The 26,341-nt window shown below is 44.6% G+C and overlaps 1 protein-coding gene across 2 annotated transcripts in view; it reads right to left on the bottom strand.

Annotated features, from left to right (window-relative positions):
- dntt (deoxynucleotidyltransferase, terminal) overlaps positions 1-26,341 on the bottom strand; it is a 60,427-nt gene that overhangs the window by 21,814 nt on the left and 12,272 nt on the right. For both annotated transcript variants that reach the window (XM_071522190.1, XM_071522192.1), the window contains exons 4-8: positions 19,638-19,808; positions 16,984-17,055; positions 16,661-16,784; positions 14,903-15,035; positions 9,061-9,163 (exon numbers count right to left, since the gene is read on the bottom strand). In XM_071522190.1, coding sequence (XP_071378291.1) covers positions 9,061-9,163; positions 14,903-15,035; positions 16,661-16,784; positions 16,984-17,055; positions 19,638-19,808 — 603 coding nt within the window. The remainder of the gene's footprint in view (positions 1-9,060; positions 9,164-14,902; positions 15,036-16,660; positions 16,785-16,983; positions 17,056-19,637; positions 19,809-26,341) is intronic.

Here is a 26,341-nt window from a genome sequence, read left to right as displayed (position 1 = left end):
ATAGACACTGCTTAAAAAACAACCAATTCTGTGCACATTAGAGACGCAGAGAGGTGCTCAGCAAACCATGAGATTCGGTTATATGGTATTAAACTATGGTATTAGACTATTAAATCAAATACTGTGAGTTTTTATTCTGCACTGATTTTTTTGTGTGTGTATTATAGTGTATTTACAGCATATGGATGACACTTTACAGCTTAAATTGTGTTTTAGAATTTATTATATAGTGTAGTAGTTTATTGTGCTTTGTATTACTGTATTTTAATGTGCTGATGATTCCTGCCCAGGGACTACAGAAGCAAATTAGCCTCTGGCTATGTGCAATATGTTATATTGTTATATTACAAAGAAAGTAAATGAAGATTAAAAAAAAACTTCACAGGTGCGTTTTCTAGAAAAATGCAGGAAAAGTGAAACCCACACTCACTGCTGTTCATGAGATAGTTTGTATTTCGCTCTTAAGTTTCAATTTGTCACTTCCCGTGGGCAGAGAATTTCCCACCAGTGTCCATACCTGACACCTGAATTTAATGTGGACAAATAGAGTGAATCTGTGGCATCTCAGTTAAATGGGATGGGACAATCTTCTATGTTGCAGCCCCACTTTGTGATTTAGGCTGAAAACACAGGTGTATTTTTACATAAAAAATCTCAGCTAGTGCATCTTTAAGCTCCAGTTTTCTCTTTTATCCCGAAGCTCTCCCCCTCCGGATTCCTCCCTCTGGTTTACACATCTATGTGTAGCAGGTAGCTCTTTGGGACCCTGGGGAGTGGGAGAGGGGATAAAAAGGGAAGTAGAAGATTCAGGCCTTCCTTTTTTCTGCACCAAGCCTGATTTGAGCGTTTGTCAAAGAGAGAATTTTGGAAGGTGTTGCTGGGCTTGGCAAAGCAGCATCTGAGGGGAGCCTGTTACACAAAAGAAAGATGTGTGGCAACAGCCTTTGGCTTACCACTGTGTTTTCCACACTCAATTTGTGACATTTTTTTAAAGTTCCATTTGATGGGTCTGTTTGCTGCTCGTGTGTTCAGGCAGTGTGAAATAGGGGAGAGGGAAGACAGGCTCACAGGCTGTCTCATTACAGGTGTTATACCCCTGGTTGGCTGTGGATTGTGTGCTTTCATTCTGAAGTACTATTTCTTTGATTAGGACACCCTATTTTATGATACGTATGTGTAGTGATAACTATAAATGTCTTTGTTTATATATTTTCACCTTTTGATTTGATGTGTTGGTTGCCCACCTAGTACGCCTTAACCCTAACCCAAAACTCTTCCATTTAGGCCCCCTAAGCCCCAGTCTTGCCCTGCCCTATTTCGGGCCCAACTTAGTCTGGGTACCAACCCCCAAGCAAATAAAATTGATATAGCACTATAGTCAAATAGTTATATAGTCAAAACAGAACTTATAAGGTGTTTAACAAACAGGCAGTAAAAAAGGAGAAATAGTGCTTGAAAATAAAATATGTAAGCAGGTTAACAACAATGATAAAATAATTCAGTTCAGTAAAACATCCAAGTTAAACTATGGAAAGGCCTTTTTGTACAAATGGGGTTGAGTGAAATGATTTGAAAGGAGGACACTGATGTAGCCAGTCTAACCTCCTCAGGCAGGGCTTTCCAAAGCCCTGACAGGGAACATCCGTTCACTTTTTGTTTTGAGCCTAGACTTAAGAACAGCCAAGAGAGTCCTGTCTGGAGATCTGAGGCTACGCACTGGCTCATAGGGGGGCAAAAGGTCTGAAATATAGCTGGGAGCAAGGCCTTGACGAGGTTTAAAGGTTATCAATAAAATCTTCAATTCAGTTCTGAAACTGACAAGCAACCAGTGGTAGGATGGCAGCATGGGAGGAATGTGGTCCCTTTTCTTCACATGTTGGCAACATTTCTTAAAAAAAACAAATTCTTTTGGATTGTTGCTCAAGGTTTAAACTTGGGTTGAAAATGACCCCTTGACTTGAAGTTTTTAGATGCAGCCTTGATGTTATTGGTTTAAGGACCAAGAGTGAATTTGGTGCCTTCAGGGCCAATAACAAGAACTGCTGTTTTGTCAGTTTAACTGCAGAAACTTGTGAGACATCCAGTCCTGTATATCAGCTAAACAGCGATGTAATATGTCAAATTTATTTAAGTCACTGGGTTTTACTGACAGATGTAGTTGGGTATCATTGGCATATTAATGGAAGGAAAGGCCATGTGGTGCCAAGTGGTAGTATGTAAATTGAAAATAAAACTGGACCTAGAATTGAGCCTTGAGGTATGCCACATGTCAATACAGAGGCGGAGGAAACAAAGTCATCAATGGAGACACAAAATTTTCGATTTGACATGTAAGATGAGAACCATTACAGCGCAGGCCTAAGTCTAGTACAACATTTTTTGTGAATTATATAGCACTGGCACACTCCTGCATCTGTGTTCATTAGGAGATGGTTTAAAACCTTAAGAACGGTGGTTTTAATTGCTATGGTGCTGAAATTCCTCAATAATGTCATTGCTTTCTGTGATTTCTTTCTTTAAAACCACTTTTTTCATAATCTTGGAGGTAAGACTAATAGGCCTGTAGTTCTTTAAAATGGTTGAATCAAGGTTAGGTTTCTTTAGAAGAGGCTGGACACTTGAAATTGTCAGAATAAAAATTGTCAGAGACTCAACCGGCAGTGCGGGAGCTATTTACAATGGAGAAGAGAGTGGGTTTTATCGCCCCGATGACCTTCTTGAGGAATCTGGTGGGTGTGATGTCTAGCAGACTGGGGGACGGTCCCATGTGTGATACAGCAGCCATAAGTACTTGCAGAGAAATAGGTGTGAAGTGACTGCGTAAGTCCAAGTGAGGGCATGGTGTTTCTATATAAGTAGGGGAGAAATCTTGGATTGAATACCCTGAACTGTTTTTTTGGTGAATGAGTAGTAGTGTTGAGTGGCCAGGCACTTGTTACCTAGGTGCTATATTGATGGCTAGTAAATGAGAGTAATTGTCTAGACTGTCTAGATCTTTGTTTCTCCCACGTATGTCCATCCAAATTGCAGCTGGAGCCCAGTCGCCATGCCTAGTTAAATTAAGGTTGAAAAAACTGCAAAGGCATTGTTAAGTTGATCGTGACTAAGAGCAGAGGTAGCCAAAGGGTTATCGATGCCAGTGAGAGGACACAGACCACTGTGTGAACATCTGCTCAGACTTGTCATCAGTCTAATTTGAGCCCAGAATGGTGAAAAAGGGGGCTGGTCGAGTGTGAGATCCAGCAGAGAGACGAGCCTCCAGTCGGCCACAGTAGGAGGCTGAACCCCAGTCTCTGGTAAATGGTTCCACTCTGCAGATAATGGAAATCTCTGCCAAGTAAGATGTCAGCGTGTTGAAGAGAGAGAAGGAGAGAGAAGGGCACTGATGAGAAACAATGCTAGACGTGTAGAAAAGAGTGAGATGGAGAGAGTGCAAGAGAGTCAGAGAATACAGGGTTTAACCTGCAAGAGAAAAGCAAGAGATAGGAGGAGTAAATAGCAGGAAAGACAGAGAAAGAGAGAGAGAGAGAGAGTCTACGAATTGATTTCCTCTGGGCTTCGGCCTGGCTGATTATGCTTTACCCTGGATCCAGGAGTGCTAAGGCGATTAACATTACAAATTGTCAATTTAATTCCGGCACCCAACGTAATTGTTGGGATACCGCACTCCTCTCACTGGCCATAAATCTGCCGCTCTCTCCTTAAAGAGCAATAATTGGGGAAGGAAGTGCAGCGACCGACCACTCTTCCTGTCCAACCATTGACTGAGGTTAATCACAAAACATTAAACACCGTGTCAGCGTAGCCAGAATAGCCAGCGCTGCCTGACCGTCTTACTGCACACCGACACTTATCAGAAGAGGACAGCGCTTCCCAGAGGGCATAGAGGGAGGGAGGGAGGGAGGGCGGCGGTGGAGTCATTAAATGACAGCGAAAGGCTTGAGTGACATGCGGGGGACCAGATCTCGGAGAAATCGCGAGACCCCTACTTACTTCTACTCCTCTAATTATCTTCCGGGGGTTGACCGGTTAGTCGTCTGGGCGCCGGCAAAAATCCCCGATGTCACCCCCCCCCCCTCCTTGCTTCACCCCTGGACCGCTCTCTATCTGCAATTACAGATAACCATTCACCTCCCAATACGCAGGCAGGGAGAGGGATTCTTAAAGTTCCCTTTACGTTCAGTAATAGCTTAGCTAAAGGCAGTGACAGTTCCCACTTAGATAATGAGGCCAGAATGACAGCATAAAAGGACTTAAACACTGACTAATCTGAAATTAAAATCCCCCCGAGCCACACTTGAGACAAGTTGTGGGAGAATGTCTGCAGCCCATCTCGTACATAAGGCCGTAAATGTAGGTCACTTATTATTCTGTCAGATATTTTGGTCCCTCCTGGCAGTACATTTCCTTTAGCCGCGAATCGTACTGATGCCTTAAGAGAAAAGTATTAATGAGTTATGGTGACAGTTGCACAGGCCATTAAGCGCCTGAATACAGACGCCCTTCTTTGGATGAGGCTTGTTGCCCTCCTGCCTACATACGTGCGTACATACAGTCGATTCTCCTCCTCTCTCACTCTCCGTCTCTCTCTCTCTCCGTCTCTGACACACATACACTCGCAAATCCACCATAAAAACAGGATGTCATGAAGTTCCCGTCTCAGCAGCGCCAGGGGCTGTTTAGCCCAATAGCGCTCTGTAATCATCTCCCACGCAGCAGGTAATGTCAGCGAGCATCTGAGAGTAAGCTTATTCCACCAGAACTGTTTACAGAGGGAATTACAGAGGAGGACAGCGGGAAGATAATCTTTCCCCCAAAGCTCTGCCTCTGAGTGGTACACAACAAAAAAAAAACAAAAAAAAAAAACACACAGAGTCAAGTGAACATGACTTTTGAAATTGTGATCTAAAAGCTTTATTCGATTATTTACTCGCGTCTTTTTTCTTGAGAAGGGCGCGGCGAGCGGTCCGGCCACCCGCGCGGCCACCTGCGCCCCGGAGGACGAGCGCGATGTTGTCGGGAAGGCGAGGCGCTGTGATCTAATGTCACATTGCCTCTGACTCACAGAAAGAGACTTCAAACCCTGCCTTCAAGTCGCAGATTAGCGCGTGTTAGCGAGGCCCGTTTGAACCGCGCTCTGACTTTGATTCGGAGCTTTGCCGGAACGAACGAGACTGATTGCTGAAATTAAAGTGCGGCGTTTTAAAGTGTGTGTCCTCTCAATGTCAGCGGAAGCAACCATTACCGTTCAGATTTTATTTGGATTGCAAAATGACTAACTTTCCGTGACTGAAAAAATAACCCCCGACTGTATGACCGACTCTTACCGAATCAGTGATTCTGCCAGAGGGAAAGCTCTCAGATCTCTGACCACATTGGCTCTGATCAAACGCGGGACAATAAAGCTGAGCTTAAACGCATCCATAACGGCGGCAATACATATGGAGCTCTGTCTGTCAGAAAACAGCACTTACACGGTATTCAGAGACAGAGATAATAGATGGATGGAGGATGAAACATGGCCCTCTCGGTCTCTCCATCGCTATTACCAGGGCCAAGCTGAATCTCATCCGTCTGCCATAGAAGCTGGTGGCTGACCTTGCCTCTGCCCCCCCCCCGAGTTATGCTTTCAGAATCAGCGGGAGGAGAAAAAAAAAAAAAAAATGATGAACCCGTTTTTACAAGGACGTTTTCTAGATAGATGTATTTTTAACTCCCCGCAGGCTGAAGGGGGTGCTAACGGGCGGGGTGCGGGGGTGTGGAGGGACTGTCCACGATATTAGTCCTGAGCGAAGACACGTGGGCCCCCGGGGGCTCGATTGCAGATGACAAGGTTACACGACTTAGAGTCAACCTCTGCTACCTCCACTTAATCACTGTCTCTTGTGCCCCCGTCCCCACAGACCGGTCCCTCTCTCCATCCCCATCCCGCCCTGCCGCGAACAGAGCTTCCGGTCCTAACGCGCCGTCCCCTCTTAGGCTCCTAAAAACCCCCTTTAACGCCTGCCCTCCTTCCTTCCTCCGCCCGCCTAACTCACTATCTCACAGCCGTTCTACCTCCCTGACCCTCTCCCCCTCCCCCTCCCCCCCACGCAACATACACACACGCCTTCGCCCCCTTTTTCCCTTTACTTATAACGAGCGGGAGTGGTGAGCGCTCCACGATAACACGGGAGGTAATTATCGTCAGGACGGGCCTCTGAAGCAGCGGAGGCAGGCGTGTGGAGGTGGGGATGGAGGGAGGGAGGAAGGAGGATGGAGGGATTTATTTTTAAACCCAGTGATGACAAAGAGAAGCCTGCGGCTAGACCAGACACCGCGGTCCTGCTCTTCATCAAACACTTGTCTCCTCTCATGACCCTCTCCAACTAGGCATTCATCTAAGGGAGAAGATGGTGTTGCCAAAGGAAAAGACCTTCCCCATGCACCTCTATTATTTTTTCTGTAGAATGTGTACTCTTTTTTTTGTGAGTGATATGGATCGTCTACCGTCCGTAGCCTGTTTGCACTGGCCCTTTGCACTGTTCTGTTGTGCTTGTGCCATGTTGTGTCAGAATGTCCTCTGCGACAGTATAAACTGTGTCTGCATGTCGCAAATTGGAGTTTTACTTTATCAAACATTTCTTAGAAGCAGAGCTGCTCTGGAGGCAGAAATAATCTCATTGGTTGAGTTAAACCTCAATGGACAGAGCCAAAGAACCACAGGTTTTCTGCTTAAGTAACATTAGGCTGAATCCCAGTGGAAAAGGCAAAAGGTAAAAGAGGAAGAAGCTAATATTATGAAGCCTAGCGCTCTTGCTACTAAATGGAAAAATGCAATTTAACCATACTGAGTTATCTTGGGTAGCTAGTTAGCCTAGCTGACCTTCCAAGTTTGAACTAGCCATACTAGCCTGTAGCTATCTGGGTAAGCTAGTTAGCTGCTGCTAGCCTCATTTCCATTTAGATTTTGAGTTCCTTCTTTACCATTCATGTTGCTAACTTGTGGTCCGAAAGACTAGTTCTTTGGCTCCGCTCATTTAAATTTAACTCAACCACTGAGATTATATCTGCCTCCAGAGCAGCTCTGCTTCTCACCAAGACAAATTTCAGAATATTTATTATACTTGCCAAATAAAGTGATTCTGATTATTCTTCCTCTCAGTGGCTCAGTCTACATGCATGCACACAATAATGTATTTGCCATTACTCTGATTTTGAGAATAGTTGGACCAATTTGTCTAAATGCAAAAATATATACAGTACATATATAATCTGTTGAAATTTCAATCATCATATAATCCTGCAAAGCCTGAAAGCTGGATGAAATCAAAAAGCGGAAACATTATGATGTTAAACTATGTTTGGACAACTGTGCCATGTCTTTTAACTACAGTATAAATATTCTGATTACGACCTCAATGTAATATAATTCGATAAATGTGTTTACATGATCAGAGTTTTAATTGGACATTTCTGGAGTGCATTGATATTTGTCATTTTACTGTGGTATTACCGGCATATTATTGTCATTATTTGAGAACAGCGTATAATTAAATCATTCTGTGTATGTAAACACAGCTGTCTGTTCTGTGTTTTATCTCTCGCTCACACATTCTCTGTCTCCTGTCTCTCACTTTCTGTCTGCTTTCTCTCATGCTCTACCTTAATCAATCACTATCTGTCTCTCTCTCTTCTCTCTCTGTCTCTCTTTCACATTCATCCTCTCATCCCCCTTCCTCTCCACACACCCCCTTCTCTCTTTTCTTGTCCATTTTCCATTAAGGGATCCATTTTCCATTAAGGGGTCTCTGGCAGTGCCCATGGTCCTTGAAAGCCCCACTGAAAGTTCTTAAAGTAAGCCACTTCTAAATTGTACTATTTCTCTTTTACTATTTCACTCACCTTATCCCAATCTCTTTCCATTAAAGGCTGCTAAATCGGGGGAACTCAAACCATCTCTCTCTCTCTCCGTTTTAATAAAAAGACTACAATGAATGTCCAAGGCCACAGCTCTGAATAGTGGAAAAGTGACCGGCTCCTTTTAATGCCTTATTACAAAAAACATACTGCATGCACTTGGCTCAGAGATATTCCCTTAATGTAATAATTAAACTATTCATATTTTGTAGAGGACAAGCCAATAAGTAGTTGCAAACTTGCATTGCCCGTTGGCAATGAATGGGAGATTGACTTTGTGGATTTTTTAGGTTTTTCTGAAATTTTATATCCAAGTGAGCTTTATATGACAGCTGTGCTATCCATTCCAAACCATATGATATACTTTAATGAGTAGGAAATCACACAAGACCCAGTCATAGTCACGTTTTCCATCTTTTCTAATTCATTCTCAGTGTAAAATCATTTGATATAACCCTATGAACCCTCTTATTTCTGGGAAACAGTAATGATTGTTCACTAATAGGCTACAGACTGGGAAGACAGTTCATTATAATAAATCTGCACTTGGCAAGATTTTTGTGTTAAAACACACCTGTCTTATCAGTTTAAATCACAATTTGGGGCTGCAACAGCAATTATTTCAGACCTTGTAAATTCGCCCGATTTGCCCCAAATAATTTCTGGTGTCAGGTGTGGTCACTGTGCTCGCAGGAAGAGACAAATCGAAACTTAAGAGCAAATAAAAATAATATTTAAAAAAAAAAACAAAGTTTACCCATAACAACAATGAGGCAGCGCTCCATTCAGAGGGAGTTTTTCTACATCGTTTTACATGATTTCTGGGCAATGAAGTCCTTCAAACTCCTTCAAAATTCCAACACTTGCGGCCGGCAAAGTGCGAAGTGGCCTAGTGTAGCTTTAAAGTAAAAATTCACGGGCATTTTCTTAGATATGTAATTTAGTTCTACACAGAAATCATGTACTTGATTCTGTCATTATACACAATTAGCTTGGTATCTCTCTGCCTGATGTTTCCAACTTTATTTTTCAGCTCTCTCTAAAATGCTGTGAAATAGAAATGAATTTTGAGTAAAATGACCTTACGTGATCATCCACATGCCCACTTACAGCTTTATAGCAGGTTAGCGCAAAAAAAAACGAAAAGGAAAACACACTTACTTGCTGTTTCATTCTGTCAATCACTTTGACTAGCAGACCCTCCTCCTTCCCCCGCTCCTGTGTAGTCAGAAGAAAGTCTACATCGTGACCAAACTCTTTCCCCCTGGAGATTGAGAGAGAGAGACGTAGCACTAGTAACCACTCACTGTATCCAAGAAATAATGAAAAGAGAATTATCTTTTAGTCACAGTCCTTAACTGATGCACGGGGAAGGTGGCAGACGGAGCTATTAAAAGCATAGACCATGCTAATGGCAGTGACTTTTTTCATTATTCAAACAAGTAATTTGTCCTAAGTTGTTAAGTCTAAAGGCTCCCTTTTTGTTGCCTCAGCTGTCAGAGCTTTAACGTTTATGGGAATCATCATTTTCTACTTGGATCACTGTAATGAAGCACACCCATATGGAGGCTGAGTGGGCTTACACAATGCACTCTCTCCGTCAGCAAAACTGCAGGCAGGCAGTGTTACAGATGCAGTATTGTAAGCGATTATCAAGTGATTATCAAGTAGGAAAAGAAAGACTGAAAAGCTCAAAATATGTACACAGCAGGCATGTTAAAGCTTTCGACTGGGATCAGCCCACTGAGGAGATTATTTAACCTCTGAGTTTGATTGTTCAGTGGTGAAGATTTTAGGTTTAGGTTAGGTAAGATCCATTCACTGTTGGACTCATGGTGAACAATGTATCTTGGCAGTGTATTTTCCCCCGAGGATGACACATTTTAAAGTAAGTATGTTTTTGTCACAGACATTACCATATTGTCTGGCTGTTGTTGTGAGTTTAAAGGAAGCAGCCTTCAATATTCAATATTCCCTATGAAGATCTCGATAATCCAAATGATCAAAGAAAACACTCTGAAACCACTAGTGTATAAAGCAGTACCTACGGATTCACAGACTCGTTTTAATGAAGTTTCCTGCTTTGAAACGTATTCGAGAGAATGTGAGGTCTGCTCATTGACTTTCATTCAAGCAAGGCCGCAAGAAAACGGTGCCAAGAAAATCACCTTGGAGAATCATGCTTTTGTGATGTCCATATGTTATTTTTGATATAAAAATCACCGGTCAGCAGAGCAATGGGAAGCGCTTCCCGGTTTTCCCCACCTAGCTTTGTTTTGGACTTCAAGGTAGCACCCTGACAAATAAGCATAAGCCTACAGGCCGACCACTTGCAATCCACAGGGACGAAACAACCTGCCAACAAGTCAACAAACCGTAATAGAGATCTGGATGTCCAAGTATTTACCCGTGTAATCAGATTTAAACCATCTGTCCACAGAGGATGACTCAGACGGCGTGATGTGGACTGATGATGCGAAACGACGGGCCCGCTAAATCGTCCTCGCATGGCACTGACTGTTCGGCTTCTTCGCCTACACAAAGAGAGAGCGAACGCGGCCGGTGACTGCTGGAGTCGCCCCTCAAAGGACTGGAGCTGCACCCTGCCAGCCTGTGATCCTGCAGCGCACAAAGAGGGCCAGCCATCGCCTGAGAACCCGAGCAAAGTGGCTCTAACCCAACCCCGCTGCTACCTGCCAAGAGGCCAGACATTGTTTCAGACTGATCACTACACACACACACACTCTCTAATAAACAATAGGCAGAAATCACACGCACCTAGGCGCCCGTCTCGCAACAACAAAGCAAAAAAAAAAAAAAAAAAAAAAGAACAAATGTTTCAGGCGATGTAGCACCAAAGAAGCCTCGGTTTGCCGCGAGGCTCGGCGTTTGATCTCTTCCTCGCTGCCTCCGCCAAATGAATGATGGGAGCAAAAGAGACGAACATTAAACGGAGAGAGAGAGAGAGAGAGGGAACGAACGGCTTGTGGGGAAACTTCAAAAAAAGGTCACCGCGGCTAATTCGGGGGGCAAGGAAGTATGAGAAAACAGCCATTTAGAGCTCTGCAAGGCATGCTAATGATAATGGTTAGCGTTAGCAGCAGAGAGAATGTAACCGCCTTTGGTATTAATAGGCTGAATGTCTGGCTTGCAGGTTCACCCAGCAGGTGTCACACAGCCATGTAATTTGCACTGTAACTTTTAAGTGTGACTGTATATTTGTTTATTTGTTTATTTAAGGATCCCCATTAGCTGATGCCGTGGCAATCAGCTAATCTTCCTGGGGTCCACACCTGACTGTACATAACACATACATGATAAACATTAAATGACATTAATATACACTAAATTACATCAATACACATTAATATAAAAAAAATGCAAAAAATACATTCATATACAATTCAAAGCCAGTCAACACTGAAACATATTAGGTAGTGAATTCCTCTGTGTTCCCAGTAGCTATACTAATGGAAGTATCTTGGTGGGAGTCGAAGGTACCTAGCGTTCCTCCTATGTTTTTCCCCCCAGTGGTACAGATGTAAGCCTTTTTATGTCCACTTATGTGAAAACTAGACACCTCTATAATGAGCGGACTGGTAGGGCAGGGCTATTTGAAAATGCACCACAGATTCCCATCTGCTGAATGAGCAACTCCCCCCCCCCCCCCCCCCCAAAAAAAAAAACCTTCCACTGGTCTTAATTGGCAAAGCAGAGATTCCACAACACTTCTAGCTCATACAGCACAGTGAAGTTGCTAAGTGAATCTCACTGTTAGCCTCTGCTGTGCTGGCAAAATGCACTCGAGTGCACTGCATAAATGTGTGCCATGAATAGCAAAACCAAAGGGGGAGAGAGATCATCAGCATAAATTCTGTTTACTTCCAATCACCTCAGAACAACACTATGACTTTATCAAGGTGTCTGTGCGTGGGCGTGTGTGTGTGTGTGTGTGTGTGTGTGGGAGCGTGAGGGGCTGACACGGGAAATCGGTGCTCCTTGAGCTTATTTGAGAAGACACCGCGGCATTACACTTTTTAGCTTCTTACTGATTGCACTGGAGCATTAGTGTGTGTCTGGTCTGTGCAGATACTTCCTCTGAATCAACCCCCAGTCAGCGGAAAAAGAGACGACAGCATGTCAGGCACTTTCTCTCCAGCAAAGAGGGGTTTTTTTTTTTCTTTTTTCTTCTTCTTCTTCTCTCCGACTCTAATGGTGCACCTTCACAACACGGTGTTTTTTTTTACTCAGCGTCACAGGCATCCGCTCTCGCCCAGCGGGACGCGCGGCCCGGGGAAGAAACACTAACTTTGACACCAACGTAATCTGCGGATCTACCAATCTTGCACCTGGTTGCGAATTTAGCGGGTTTTGCACCTCTATCGCGTGAGGAAAAACAGTAAATTATTGAGCGTTTTTTTTTTTTTTTTTTTTTGCACAGAAGCTATGAAATATACATGGCTATTTACGAGTTTGTGACACGTATGAATAATACAGACGCGGGGGAAAGTGTCGCTGCGGCTGGAAATTTCGCAAAGAATAGATTCGAGTTCACAGAGGGTAAGAAGTAGCTGGACAGAGAAGGGCTTGTACCTTCCTTTGTATCTTACTTGTTTTCATTGAATTCAGGTAAGAAAAGATGAAAGCCCTGGCGATCGTGATAATACAGCAGTGGGCCAAACCTTATGATCACACATCTTGCTTTTCTACATAGCCGATAAAACAGTTGGTATACCACTGTTTTAACAATCATGACACGCTGAAATTTACTGATAACAATGACTTATCTCGGTTGTTGTCTGAGGGAAACAATGCATTTCAAGCCTTATGCGTTGATTTGGGCGTTGCCACCCTCCATCGGTGTCACTTTGAGACGCATTACAGACGATCTGACGTTAAATAAGACCCACAGTGGGGACACGGCCAAATAAACACGCCGCTCCGATGACACGGCGTGAGCCTTTCACGCGCCGCGGTGGTAGGAGCTGTATTTTCAGCCTAATCTATTTTTAATCCCCCCCCCCCTCCCCCCCAACAAACCGCTTTAAGACTCGTCACCCGCCTTCCACAGCTGTCCTTTCAATAAGGCTAATGTCACCGGCGTCAAACAAATCCTCCCGCCACGCTGCTTCCCTCCGAAGTGGATGACGGCTCGGGGCGTGCCGGAGCGCGGCCGCTTATTTCGGGAAACTTTGGGAGGCAAGTTACTCTCTTTGTGCGCATATATATATATATATATCCAGAGATGAAAGATTTGCCAGAGCTGAGTGTTATATCTGTGAATATGCAAAAAGAAAAAAAAAAAAAGGGGTATATATTTCCACTTTTGACAAGGGCTATCAGCTGGAAAGATGAGTCGCGAAGCTAATAAGGGACTTTGAATCATGCTGGAAATTATAGGTAATTAAATTGAGCTTTGACAGGAGTTTAGGAGGAGCATTTTCAAATATGTCACACTGAGGAGCATTAGTGGGTTATTAGTGGTGCTGTTGACATCTTAGAGAGCATATAACTATATTGGTGTAATAGGCCTTATAAGGCTGCCTGCTGCGTCTACACCATGTCTGGAGAATCTGCTTTTCAGCAAGATAAAGGTAAAAATTACTTACTTACGGACTTATAATGTACAAGTTATCGTTCTTCAATTATAGCTCCGCGTGATTCCAATTAGGTTTCGTGTAATGCTCCCTGAGCTTGCACCAAATATCAGATGAGATGAACGTGTGCTTCATCTCCCCGAGTTTGAAGACATAAAAACCTCTCTCACAAGGCCCCTTTACACGTTGCAGCAGCCTCCTGGCCCATAAATCTACCGCAGTTCCTCCCCTTCACTCCTGATGTTAACTATCCATGATGCTCTAATCACTTTCCTCATCGCTTTCACCACATTTCCCCCTCGAGGAGACGTTATTTACATAATCAGATATCATTCCAGCTGTCATTTCTCCTTTTTGAAGATTAAAAATGTTGGGATTTTTTTTTTTTTTTTTTTTTGCCTCTTTCGCTCCTTTGAGAGCATCATCACTCAGGGAAAAAAAAACCAAAAAAAAAAAAACACGGACCTATAACCGCCGTGACAAATTAAGAAGTACACACCAGCAGTCCAGTCCCCTTTAGACTTTAGCTCAAAGTCACAACAATTTTAGGAGTGTCAAAAGTAGGACAAACTGGCTTCATTTTTTTTTACAACACAGAAGACAGAAACAGAAGATTCCGGAGGGTTTTCAGAGGGAAAAAGGACAGAACTCCCCCTGAATACATGTACTTTTTGCAGCCGAGGCACTATTAAAGACCGTCGGCTAAGCAGTGGCAGGTCTGTCACCCCCGTCGAGAAGCGAGCGCCCGTCCTCCCCGCCAGACTGCTTTTGAATTATTTACCGCGCACGCCGATGGTTATGGCTAGATTTTTACAACACCACAGCGCGGAGTGCTCCATGCTTACTCAGGCACAAAGCACCGCACATTAAAAAAAAAAAAAAAGCACAAAGAGGTGGTGACAGAGGGAGGCGAGGAAAAATAGCCCCCCCCCCCCCGCTCAGTAGGCGGCTTTTAAAAGGAGCGCTCGGCCCCGCGTGATTGACAGCCTACTGGATTTCGGGCTGCTTAAGGTAATTGCGACAACTGTGACACGTCAGTGGCCCCCCGCCGAGCACGGGTTCCCGGTCCTGCGCGGTCGAGAACAAAGAGGCCGTGCTGATCCGCCGCGTCGTCCAATTACCTCGTTTTTTTATCTGCTGACTTACACATGCGGCAAATGCAGGAGGTATTTCAGCACCTTCAGCTCTAATGCCTCTGCACAGACACGCATACTGTACTCCTATATGCTAGTAGTGGCCGCAAGGGATTCTGGGAGCACCCCCCCCCGAGACGTTCCTTGAACAATATTGGAACTGCATTTATTGAAAGAAAGAAAAAAAAAGAAAAAGAAAGAGCGGAAGATAGAAAGCGCTGTTCTATTTCAACTACCGTATCAAGACGAGAGAAGAGGAGACAAGCCTTGTACCTGCGAAAGCCACCTGTCACTGCCAGTGCGGCGTCCGGCGTGATGGCACGGACAGCTTCGTCAATAATGTTCCCCAGGGCCCGGGCCTCAGCTTTGCTGACAGCCCTGGAGATGTCTCCATAATGCAGAAAACCTGCGGGGAGGGGGGGGGGAAAGAAAGACCACATGGCTATTAGTCTGGGAGCCAGCCATCAATCACAGCCATTTGCTCAGGGGAAGCGGGGAGTCAGGGTGAATTAAAGCTAAGGTAAAATGTGATATGGAAGCACAGTTCTGGGGCCCCGATATCAGGCGTGTGCCGCGCGCCGAGAGACGCGCCGGGGCTTACCGCCGCAGACGGGACTGAGCTAAATGATGATGGATGCCCGTCCTCAATCTCGCAGACTGCGTACGGCTCACTTTGTAGTCGAATTGTCATTTCCTCTCATTGCGTAGACAAGCATTAATAATGTCTAAAAAGAAAATACGGCTATTTTTTTTCTCATTCTGCTTTTCCTTAGTTGCATATTGATCTACGACTAGCTCGCTACCAGTTAATTACAAAATCTTTATTGATAGCTCCGTCTTTATGACAACAAAACACGGGGTAATTCATGTTTCTGCTGCTTTAAACTTTACATGACGACAGAATACAAAGACATCGTTCCACACCTTCACTTCACTCACTGCCAGGCATTGAACATATTTCTTGTTTCCTCCCCCCCCGTGCGAGAGGAAGACAGATGCTATTCCCCTGCGCAGAGTGGACACTGCAGTGTTTGGGAGTGATGGATTATGACTGGGCTGATGAAGACGTCTGTCGGCGTAATACATTACCGGATGGAGTTTCACACTGAACGGGACCCTGCGAGCGCCGCGATATAATGCTGTGAATCACTATCTCCCGCCTATTCTATAAGCATCAAGCAGCAGCCCAGGCGGGTCTGAAGGTGCAGGAAAAACGATGCAGATGAATGAAAAAGTCCACATCGGTGTTTTCCTTGTAGCCGTTTACCCAGTTACACTCTAAATACTCTCTCTTCTGTCACTGACAATAGGGGTTAATGCTATCTACACGTCCGGATGCTGCTATATTGCTGTATTTGCTCATCCGTTCTTTTCAGACTTGAGCTACGCATCACCTCAGAGAATCATCACCACACACACACACCGAACCGTTGTTTTATTTTAACACCACCATTAAGCGACGACTGCCTTGGCAAGCTCACCAAAAACCTTCCTCCAAGCTCGATCTGTAATTAAACGAAAAATAACATTATGACAAAAGACAATTAGCGAAAAAGACAACTCCCCGCAGAAATATGAACGGGAGCTCCCTCCCTCCGCATGCGGCAATTATGCGGTAAACAAATCATAACTGTCCCGTGGAAAGTCGCGGACCTCTCATGGTCTCGGCTTCGATGGGCCTCTCCGCCCCGGCTGATTGACGAGAGCTTGTGTGTGAATTCCGCGGCAAGCTTTGCCCTTCACCGCCGCTATTCATTGATTTTTATTACAAGCACCCCCGCTGCCTTTTTCCATTGTGTTTTGGCGGTAAGCCCCCCCGCTGATCACATCTCATCACACTTTCGGTGAGAAAACACGTTACAGCTAGCGCCTCGGATAAGGAGGCTGCGGCGGGACAAAAAAAAGGACAAAAAGTCCCAAATGACAGGCTCCCCGGAGGAATGTAACTATTAGGCGTTTGACGCTCTCGGAGGCAGACTCTTTCGATCTGTGGCTTGTTCTAAAAGCAGACATAGTGAGGTGTTTATGTACCAGTTCGCTGCATCCGGTTTAGCTGGATGCTGGGCTCCGCCAGAATGTCAGTGAAGGAGCGAAGCCCTCTGCGGTGCCACCTGTCAGCCGTCTTCGGTCCGATCCCGAACACGCTCGTGAACAGCTGGCGGGGAAGGAGGTAAGGACGGAATCAAGAGGACATGCTATGAAACGAGAGCTCTTTTGGAAAGGAGTTAGCGTTCAAAGTCTCGACGTCCTTACAGACAGCGAATGCAAATGCGACAGCACAGAGCGTTTTCAGCGAATCATTTCAAAAGAGGCCGACAAATTGACGACGATGGCGTCGCTTCTCATCCACTGACCTTCAGCGTTTGATACCGCTCATCAGAGAGTGTTTTCTCGACTTCAAACGAGCGGCCATATTGAAGGATCTCCTGCAAAAGATAAAAGCAGATGAGATTATGAAGGAAAACAACATCAGCATTGGCGCTTTCTGTTATATCAGCAATTAACAAATAGCCCCAGAAATTGCAGCTTATTTTGAAAATAGATTCCACTTAAATGGAGCACTTCTCATATCCTCATTTCCATTTCTTTTCAAGAAAATAACGGCTTTGTTGTTGTGAAACCTGGGATTAATACCGGTTTTATGGCATTCATAAGACGCTCAAGGTAATGTTTTCCCCCAGCTTCTATTGTTTATTCCGAAACGACTTTGTTCCACATTTAATTGCCTGCCGCTCTCAGCAGAGCACAACTAATTTGCTGGTCACATTTTAACTGTCTTCATTATGTAACAGGCGTAAAAATCGGGGCAGCAAGACGGTGTGCAAGATAAACAACATCACAGTTATCTGGTTAGTATCAGCCGCCTTACAAGGCTCACTGTGGAAGTGGGTAGTTTGTTAGTGTCGAGTATGAATATGTATTTTTCGTGCCTGTGCGGGATTGTGTGTGTGTGTGTAGTTCGATAAAATCAGCTGCTTTTATTCAGCGTGCGCGCAAAGCGATGCCGCCCAGTATCAGCGAGCGAATGAATTTAGGCCGGAGACTGTGAGTACAGCGCAGTTTAAAGCGAGCCTTCACTGCCCAATGATGCATCCACCCGTCCACCTCTGCTTTTCAACCCTCCAGCTAAGGCCAACCTCAAACGCAAGGATAATGCTCCAACACGCTCCCCGCTCGGGGGGAGACACACTTCTTCGCATGCACAAACTCTCCACACACACACACACATACACATACTGACTATTCATCCCTAACAGTGCCTCAGTGCTCCCAAACTTTCAAGTCAGTAGCTTTATATCTCTCCCCCCCTTTGGATGTTCACTCAGCAGCAAGCGATTCAGCGGCTGCTGACAGAGTGTCACTCCGATGTTCACGGGCACATCAAGCGTTTTGTTTTTACTCTGTTTGGTTTCACTTTGTTTTTCGCGTCGTGCCATTTTCTTGTTTTGAGCTGCGATCTGTACAAAGAGACAACCCAGCGAAGAAAAAAAAAAAAACCTCCCTCACTCACTGCGGGTGTATGTCTGAATCTTGTTAAAAAAAAAAAAAAAAGAAAGAGGGAAGAGGTCATTCTCAAGCTAGTCTGATTCAGTCTCCCGAGGACATTTCTTTTGTTTTGTTTAATGAATCTGTCTCGCTTCTGACAGATTTGACACATTTTGAGGCTCGCTCGGAGACCCGCGGCGTGTGTGTTTAGGTTTAGCGTGTCAGGGAGTCGGGCGGCGGAGCTCACCTTGTTCTCCTACAGGGGCTCTGTGTTCTCTCCAAGTAAACATTTCCTGACACTTTCCCTGACAACCTGCCATGATTTCCGCCCCGAGGACGACTGGAGGTGAGGGGATGATTACCAAGTGACCCGATACGACATTTGTTCCAAAGGAGAGGTATGTTTTGCGTGACGCCTGTCGGGGAGTGTGAGTCATGTGCACGAGGTATGTTTTGCGAGTGTGTGTGCGCAGGACACATCTGAATTAGTGTTATCATGATAATCGGAATTTCAATACTCAATACTGATAGCCTTGCGAAAGATTGAATTCAATAATGAATTTTGTAAACCTTCAAAATTCCATTTCAGTGTCACCTCCAGAGGGCATGTTCGAGCAGATTGGAATAGTTAAAAGAAGAAGAAGGAGGATTAGACAGAGCAGCAGTCTGGTTCATGACACTGGACTGCAGCAGTCAACGGAGTCAAACAGCGGAAAACTTGACCAGTCCACTGTCTTGAACTGAATCCCACTCCACCTAAACTGGTGCCAGGAGCCAAATATGGAACTATTTCACTTACAGAGCCAATAAAAAGACTTGGCACCCAAACTGCATCAAAACCCCTGTGCAAAGGTTGCTGCAAAGCTGTCCAAGTCAAATGCAATAAGATATTGCTTGGTGTGTTTTTTTTGTTTGTTGTGGTATTGTAGTAGGACTGAACTTTTAGGTATTAAAGGGGAAATATGTAATAATTTTACTGCCCCATAGCATATATGTGTAGGGTGTTTTAGGGTTATTGATCAATACCAATGATTCAATGACTACTTATTCAGGTACTCTCAAAACATTCAGACCTTCATAACTCCCAATCCCCCTCACCTAATTGCATTTTCAACTGCTCAATGATGGAGGAGGGTGCTACGAGAAAGTGACCGGCATCGCAACACATTCCAGCTCCAAAGGCTAATAAGCCTTGTTCTCAAGCCAAAAAAAAGCAAATGACAAAGCAGTATTATTATTACTGTATTTTGCATGGTGATATATTACCTCTTCACTACATGTTTCTGTTGGATCTCTGCTCTAATTGGGCAGAGGGGTGAGAGGTGAGATTTGCATAGGAGGAGATGAATTCTATCAATGTTGTTGCAGTTGCTACTGGTCAGCAAAAGAGGTCAATAAACATTATAGATTATTTAATGAACCTTTAAAATTTGTGACAGCACTACTCTGAATACACGATAAAGGCAGTATAGCTGCCCCTGGATTGGCTGAGAGTGTTGTGGAGACAGACTCCGGCCTTTACCTCCATGACTGCCTTGGTGCGTTCCCCCAGGCAGGGAAGGTCCTGAGTGGCCTCCAGACACGGCACCGCCCAGGGCAGGCTCTTCAGGAGGGACGCGGCTCGTCTGAAGGCCAGGCACGGGCCCTCCATCTCGCTGAACTCGTAGCTCTCGGCCAGCACTTCAAAGGCGTCCTAGAGGGAGAGGGAGACAGTGAGGGGGCGAATGGCAGAGGAACACGGGAAAGAAAATAAGAGAATAATGCAGGAGGGGAGCCAGGATGGCCAAAACACAGGACTTGCGACGGTGGGGGACGTGAGCGGAGTCTGTTTGTGTCGTAAATATTGATATTGATATTGCAGCGGGCTCTCTGTTCAAAGTGGGCAGCGATAGGTTCTTTTGCGAGGCCAGTCATCACAGCAAAACGTGCTAATCAAATATTTCTGCTTTATTGGACAGTTCACAGTGGAGAGACTAGAGATTCGATGGCCATTGAACTTGACATGCACAGTGGTCCACTACTGCGCCGCAAAAAACACCCACACACTTTCTTCCCAAGGCCTGCGATACCGGTGGGGGGTCTCGGTTGAGTATTCTCTTTGGAAGGAGGCAAAGGAGGAATGCGGGAGGGGAAGAAGGAGAGGGAAAAACAGGAGGCAAAGAGGGAGAGAGGAAGGGAAAAGATGTGTCAGGTGTGCACTCGCATGTAAGACGCACTGACCCGTGGAGGCAACCAGACAGGGATCGGAGCTCCCACTACCCCCCCCCCCCCCTTCCTTCCCTCCCCAACCACTACCCTCCCCCCCCCCACCCCACCCTCCATCCCCTGTCGTAAACAGGTCAGTACAGGACCCGGCGCGCGTCGCTTCTCTTCCAGCTGACCGGACAGAGGCCCTTGCTGGCTGGCGAACACCAGAGAGGAACCTGTCATTTTCCACTTGTTCACAACAGGCTCCCCAGGGGGCAGCGGTGGACTTTCCCTTTCACACACAAAAGCAGCCCGGCACAGTTGAAATGTTCCCCGTTGTTCTTTTCAATACGGCTGCCCCGAGAAGTTAAGGTTGTTTTTGTTTTTTTTGCCCGGGTGGTCTCCGAGGCGGGTGTTCTGGGATGAAGTCCTGATGGAATTGCTATTACCCAGGAAGGCTGCGAGTTGTGCTTTCACTGCAAAACAATATCCGTCTGAACAAGTCATTTCATGTAGCACTGAGCCTGATTTTCACAAGATAAGTATGAAAAACTGCCAGTGTGGTGAGATAATGTTTCCAGTGCAAATCAACTATTTTCAAGACATGTCTTGAATCATGTGTTATTTTCTTGATACCAGATGAGTGATCTGTCCTGTTCTGCCTTGTTTCAAAAATTCTGAAACAAGTGAAAGTGCATTGGAATAAGCGGAATTATCTCATCCCACTGACAGAATCTTTCACTTGATTTAAGGAAAATAATATTTTTGATATATGGTGCCTCCCTGCCTTCTGCCCATTGCATGCTGGGATAGGCTCCATCCCACCATGAAGCAGGTGAAGGCAAAGAAAGAATAAACATCAAAAAATAAAAATACTAAATACCCTGTAAGATGCAGCTTTATTTTTTACAGTGTAGCAATGAATTTGAACATCATTTGCATTTCTCTCCTAATTTTACAAGTTCTGCAAGTAATTCTGAGAACATTTGAGCAATGAATTTCCTTGCACTTCCATAAAGTGCAGTGACAAATACATTTTCTGAAACAAGTTCCGCCTCACACTTTCTAGTGACAGGATACTGGCACGCAGACTGAGCATTTGGCACTGTGCTCAGCTGGACCGCTTCAGGGTTTGTGCTGTTGCTGAACTAAGCTGCTGTTGCAGAACCAGGCTGAAAACAACAACATGTTGCCAAAGGACAGTTGGTTTTACCATTAGCCATTCATTAGCTAAACCAGTAATAGTTTTATGGATGGCAAAACATTTAAAATTAGATTGGCATTGTAAATGATTCTGGCTAGGAGGGCTCTGCATCTTGCTTGGTGCAGTGAGAAAAAAAGTACGCAGGCGGTTGTGCCTGTAACATCTCGCCCATAATTTCTAACAGGAAAAGGGCAGTGCTTTTCTGAAAAGTTGAAGTGCTTTTACTTGAGGCACCCAGATCAGCCCAGCTAAAAAGGGGGAGTCTCTGAAATAAGGTGCCAGGTACGGCTCTTTCCGTAGCGAAAGCCGCTTGAGAACAAACAAGAAAGGCATCAACACTCAGAAAAAGAAACCCAGTGACCACAAGGCCAAGGAATCTCTTGTCAGTCTGAGATATTTAAATATCAAATCCAATACGACTACTCAAAAAAGAGTGAGTGAGTGTCCTCAAATTTTTATGTGCCATCTCACTCTCTGTTGAGTAGTTGCATTGGATTTGGCTCAGCACTTACAAGAGTTCCATTGTTAACGTGCACTTTTTCCCTCTCACACAAACTTTGTAAATAGCTTCAAGGATAGGAAACTGCTATCTCATCATTTTAGTTTTATTTAGAAATACTTTCAGGTAGGCCAAAGCATTGATATTGCCTCTTGTGAATTCTCGCTACAGAATCATGCTACTGCTGACTATTGATATACAACAGCATGTTAGGAACGTGCATTTCCATATTATGCTAATGCTAACATGCTGGTAGATTGCCCTTTCTGTGATGCGGGAATCAGTTGTGTGAAAAAAGAAGACATAATGTTGGAAATACATATCAATGAAATTCCACATTGCGGATGAAACCTGTCTGCCAGAGCACGGTAGACTATGCCTGAAGGTGAAATGCTGACAGCCGACCGCAGGGACTAAAGCTGAGGAATTTCTAAACCCAGGCCCTTGACTCGATGCAGCACAGTTTGACTAGCAGCCTCGGTCATATCTACGCGGCATTTTCTCCTCTCTGGCCGAGCCCTGGTCTGAGGTCAGCGCACCACCCGCAGTCCTGTGCAGAGATGCGGCCTCAGGTCAGTGAGCAGCAGACCTTAGTCCAGTTCACCCAGGAGAAGCGCTGACCCGTTGACTGTAGTACATGGACAGGGATGACCCTTTACATCCAAGCACACACACACACACACTCAACATTCAGCCGGGCTCCCCCCACAGCATGCAGTAACTAGGAGAAGCAAGCTCTTAATTGGAGAGGTGAGAGGTCATGTTTGTGTTGGGCAAGAAAGGGTGCAGTGTGCGTGTTTGTCTGGATGAGCCAGAGCTGCCAGGTGTGGGGTTCCCAGCACCTCACTAATAATACCAATCACAAGGCAAACTGAAGTTTTACTACGGATTGTAAAGAATAATGCGAACAGATTAGCATCCACTCCTCCCATTCTCCTCCTCTGCTCTCCGCTCACTTCCCATTACGTTCTCTCTCTACCTGCAGCTGTCAGAGGCAGACGACTTGGAGGACTTTGGCCTCAGTTGTCAGTTGTGAGTTAACCATAATTTAGGTAGGGCAAAATGTTGAACCGCTCTTTCTCACCATGCTCAGTTCCAGTTGGCTGGCTCCTAAGGCTTTGTCCTGTCCACATCCCAAACTGATGAACAGTTGCATGAGCACAGATTACAAACATTTCTCAGAGGCAGAACAGCTCTGGAGGCAAAAATAATCTCACTGGTTGAGTTAAACCTCAATGGGCAGAGCCAAATTACCAAAGTGTTCTGGCTAAGTAGCCCACCATTAGACTGAAGCCCAGCGAAGCCAAGGGGTAAGAGAGGAGGAAGCTAATATTATGAAGTCTACTGTTCTTGCTACTAACTGAAAGTTGTTGGTTAGCTAGTTAGCGTAGCTGACCTTCCAAGTTCAAACTAGCCATTCTAGCCTATAGCTACCTTGGTAAGATAGTCATTGGTATAAATATTTTGACCAGAGTTCCTTCTTCATCATTTAAGTTTGCCAGTTAGCTAACCTGCGCTCCAAAAAGCTGGATCTTTGGCTCCACCCATTGAGGTTTAACTCAAGTAAGATTATTTCTGCCTCCAGCAGCTCTGCTGCTGAGATACGCTTGTATAACTGAAACTCCAATCTGCTGCAGTCGGCCTCAGAGGAGCTGGTGTTGAGGGATGAACGTCTTACTGACTCGCTTTTACCTGAGAAGGCTAAGAGCTGTGCCTACATTGCAAAAATATCCATCTAAATAAGTCATTTAATCTAGTATTGAGCCTTATTTTTCCTAAAATAAGTACAAAATGTGGTGAAATAATTTCACTTGCTTCCAATATAAATTGAGTAGTTTCCAGAATTTTCTTGAATCATGTTATTTTTTGATACAGTGGAGTGAACTGCTGTATTCACCCTATTGGCAGAATTCTTCACTTGGTTTAAGAAAAAAAGAAAAAATTAAGACTAAATACACACATATACACACACACACACAGCGGCCAGTCTGTCAACTGTCATGTTGTGGTACCAGCAGCATGGAGTCAGCGCTAGCTGGGGGGACGAAACCACGCTGGATATGCATTCATCTAATTAATGAGAATTTAAGGCTCGAAGGGGGACTTAGTGTGCGGGGACGTTGATATAGCACGCCGATTTACCCCCCGCCACCGGATATTACGGACATGCCTGCAAGTCATGTTCACACAGCAGCCCGCCTCACTGCGTGGGCAAACAGGAACCATGAAAGGAGGACAGAGAACCTGCTGAGAGTAGTTTTAGCAAGATTACCGGCTAAAAGATGGATTTTACTGATCCCCTCTCGAATGAATGAGTAATGGCCATAAGGTTGGGTATTCTTTCATGTCACTGAAACATATTTTTAAACTGTACTTCAACTGAAGAAAAGGCTGTACCTTGTAGAACGTCTATATTGTCCTCTGCAAGTCACTCAAAAGAAAGTTCAAAGCCCACTGCTATTAACATAAAATATAAAAGCCTTTATTAGGACATGGCAAGATTAAAAGCAATGCATTCTGACCACTATGGTCTCCATCAGGGTCATGGAGAATGGAGTCACTCAAAACTTTATTTTGAGTGACTCCATACTTACAATTGAGGCTGATTTCTAAAAAGCTCCTGCAGATATTAATTCTACAAATAAGACCCGAGCAGCACTTCAGTTTCTCTAGATTTTTAAGGTCAGTCGGGAGTGTGTGTGTGTGTGTGTGTAAGAGAACTGAGCCAAATGGTAGTTGCAAATAATTCTTAGCATTTGCTGTAACCTGGGTGGAGTTTGCCGCATAGGGCGATGCTATGCGTACCAGAATTAAAGGTTTAGACTAGACTACCCCACCAAATTTCTTAAAGAGGTTATTGACACAGTTGGGCCTAGTATTTTATCAATTATTAATAGCTTGTTGGAGAAAGGCATTTTTCCTTCTGTTTTTAAACATGCTGCGGACCAACCTCTTTTAAAGAAACCTAACCTTGATCCCTCTGTTCTTAACAACTTTAGGCCCATTTCTAAACTTCCATTTTTATCAAAGGTTTTAGAGAAAGTGGTATCAACCCAGCTTTTAGCTTTTATGTATCATAATAACATCTTTGAGAAATTTCAGTCTGGTTTTAGAGCTTTACATAGTACAGAAACTGCCCTCCTCAAGGTAACCAATGACCTCCTTTTAGCAGCTGACGGGGGAAAAGTGCAATTTTAATTCTTTTAGACCTAAGTGCAGCCTTTGACACAGTAGATCACGCCATTTTAATCGACCGCCTGAACACCGGGGTTGGCATCAAGGACACTGCACTTGGTTGGTTTTATTCCTACCTTTTAGAAAGAACCTTCGAGGTCACCATAGGTAACTACTCATCTTCTACAACTCACATTACCTGTGGTGCACCGCAAGGTTCTATTTTAGGTCCAGTTTTATTCTCAATCTGTATCACAATCTGACATAATCTGACACAATGTCTCTTTTCATTGCTCCGCAGGCGACACACAGATATACCTTCCCCTGAGACCTGGTGACCCTAGCTGCTGTTGTAGATGGCCTCAATGGCATCAACTGTTGGATGGCACAGAATTTTCTTCAGCTCAATAACTCAGAAATCATATTGTTCAGTCCCACAAATTCTATCAGTCATATTGAGAGTGGCTTTGGTCCTCTGTCCACAAATGTGAAGCCCGTTGCCAGAAACTTGGGAGTACTATTTGACACTGACCTAAACTTCGATTCGATTCGATTAAAAAAAATGTCCAGTCCTGCTTCAGCTGAGAACCATCTCCAGAATCCAACCAATACTATCACACAGAGACCTGGAAAAAGTAATCCACGCCCTAATCTTCTCACGACTCGACTACTTCTTTCTGGCATCAACCAAAAGTCACTCTCTCGCCTCCAAATAGTTCAGAACGCAGCAGCTAGGCTTCTTACTGGTTCTAACAAACGACATCATATCACCCCAATCCTGGCTTCTCTCCATTGGCTCCCTGTTCATTTTAGAATCGATTTTAAGATTTTACTGATCACTTTTAAAGCACGTTTGGGTCTGGTTCCAAGCTACATAACAGATATGTTGACCCCATATGAGCCAGTCCGTAGCCTTAGATCCTCAGGTGGGGCCCTTCCGGCTGTTCCAAAGTCGAGACTTAAAACTAAAGGTGGCCACGCTTTTTCCATCAGGGCCCCTCAGCTTTGGAACAACTTGCCTGAGGTGATAAGGCTAGCAGAATCAGTGACTTCTTTTAAATCACTTCTTAAAGGAATAGTTCACCCAAAAATGAAAATTCTGTCATCATCTCCTCCCCCTCATGCCAGTTGAAACACAGGTGAAGTTTGTCCATATAACACA

This window comes from Centroberyx affinis, unplaced genomic scaffold (genome assembly GCF_046629955.1).
Source record: "Centroberyx affinis isolate AG114_WGS23_722 - 3 ecotype Tasmania unplaced genomic scaffold, CSIRO-AGI_Caff_v1 ptg000965l_1, whole genome shotgun sequence".
NCBI classification, from domain to species: Eukaryota; Metazoa; Chordata; class Actinopteri; order Beryciformes; family Berycidae; genus Centroberyx; species Centroberyx affinis.
The sequence above is the reverse complement of the archived record's forward strand: the minus strand, read 5'-3'. Positions and strand labels throughout refer to the sequence as shown.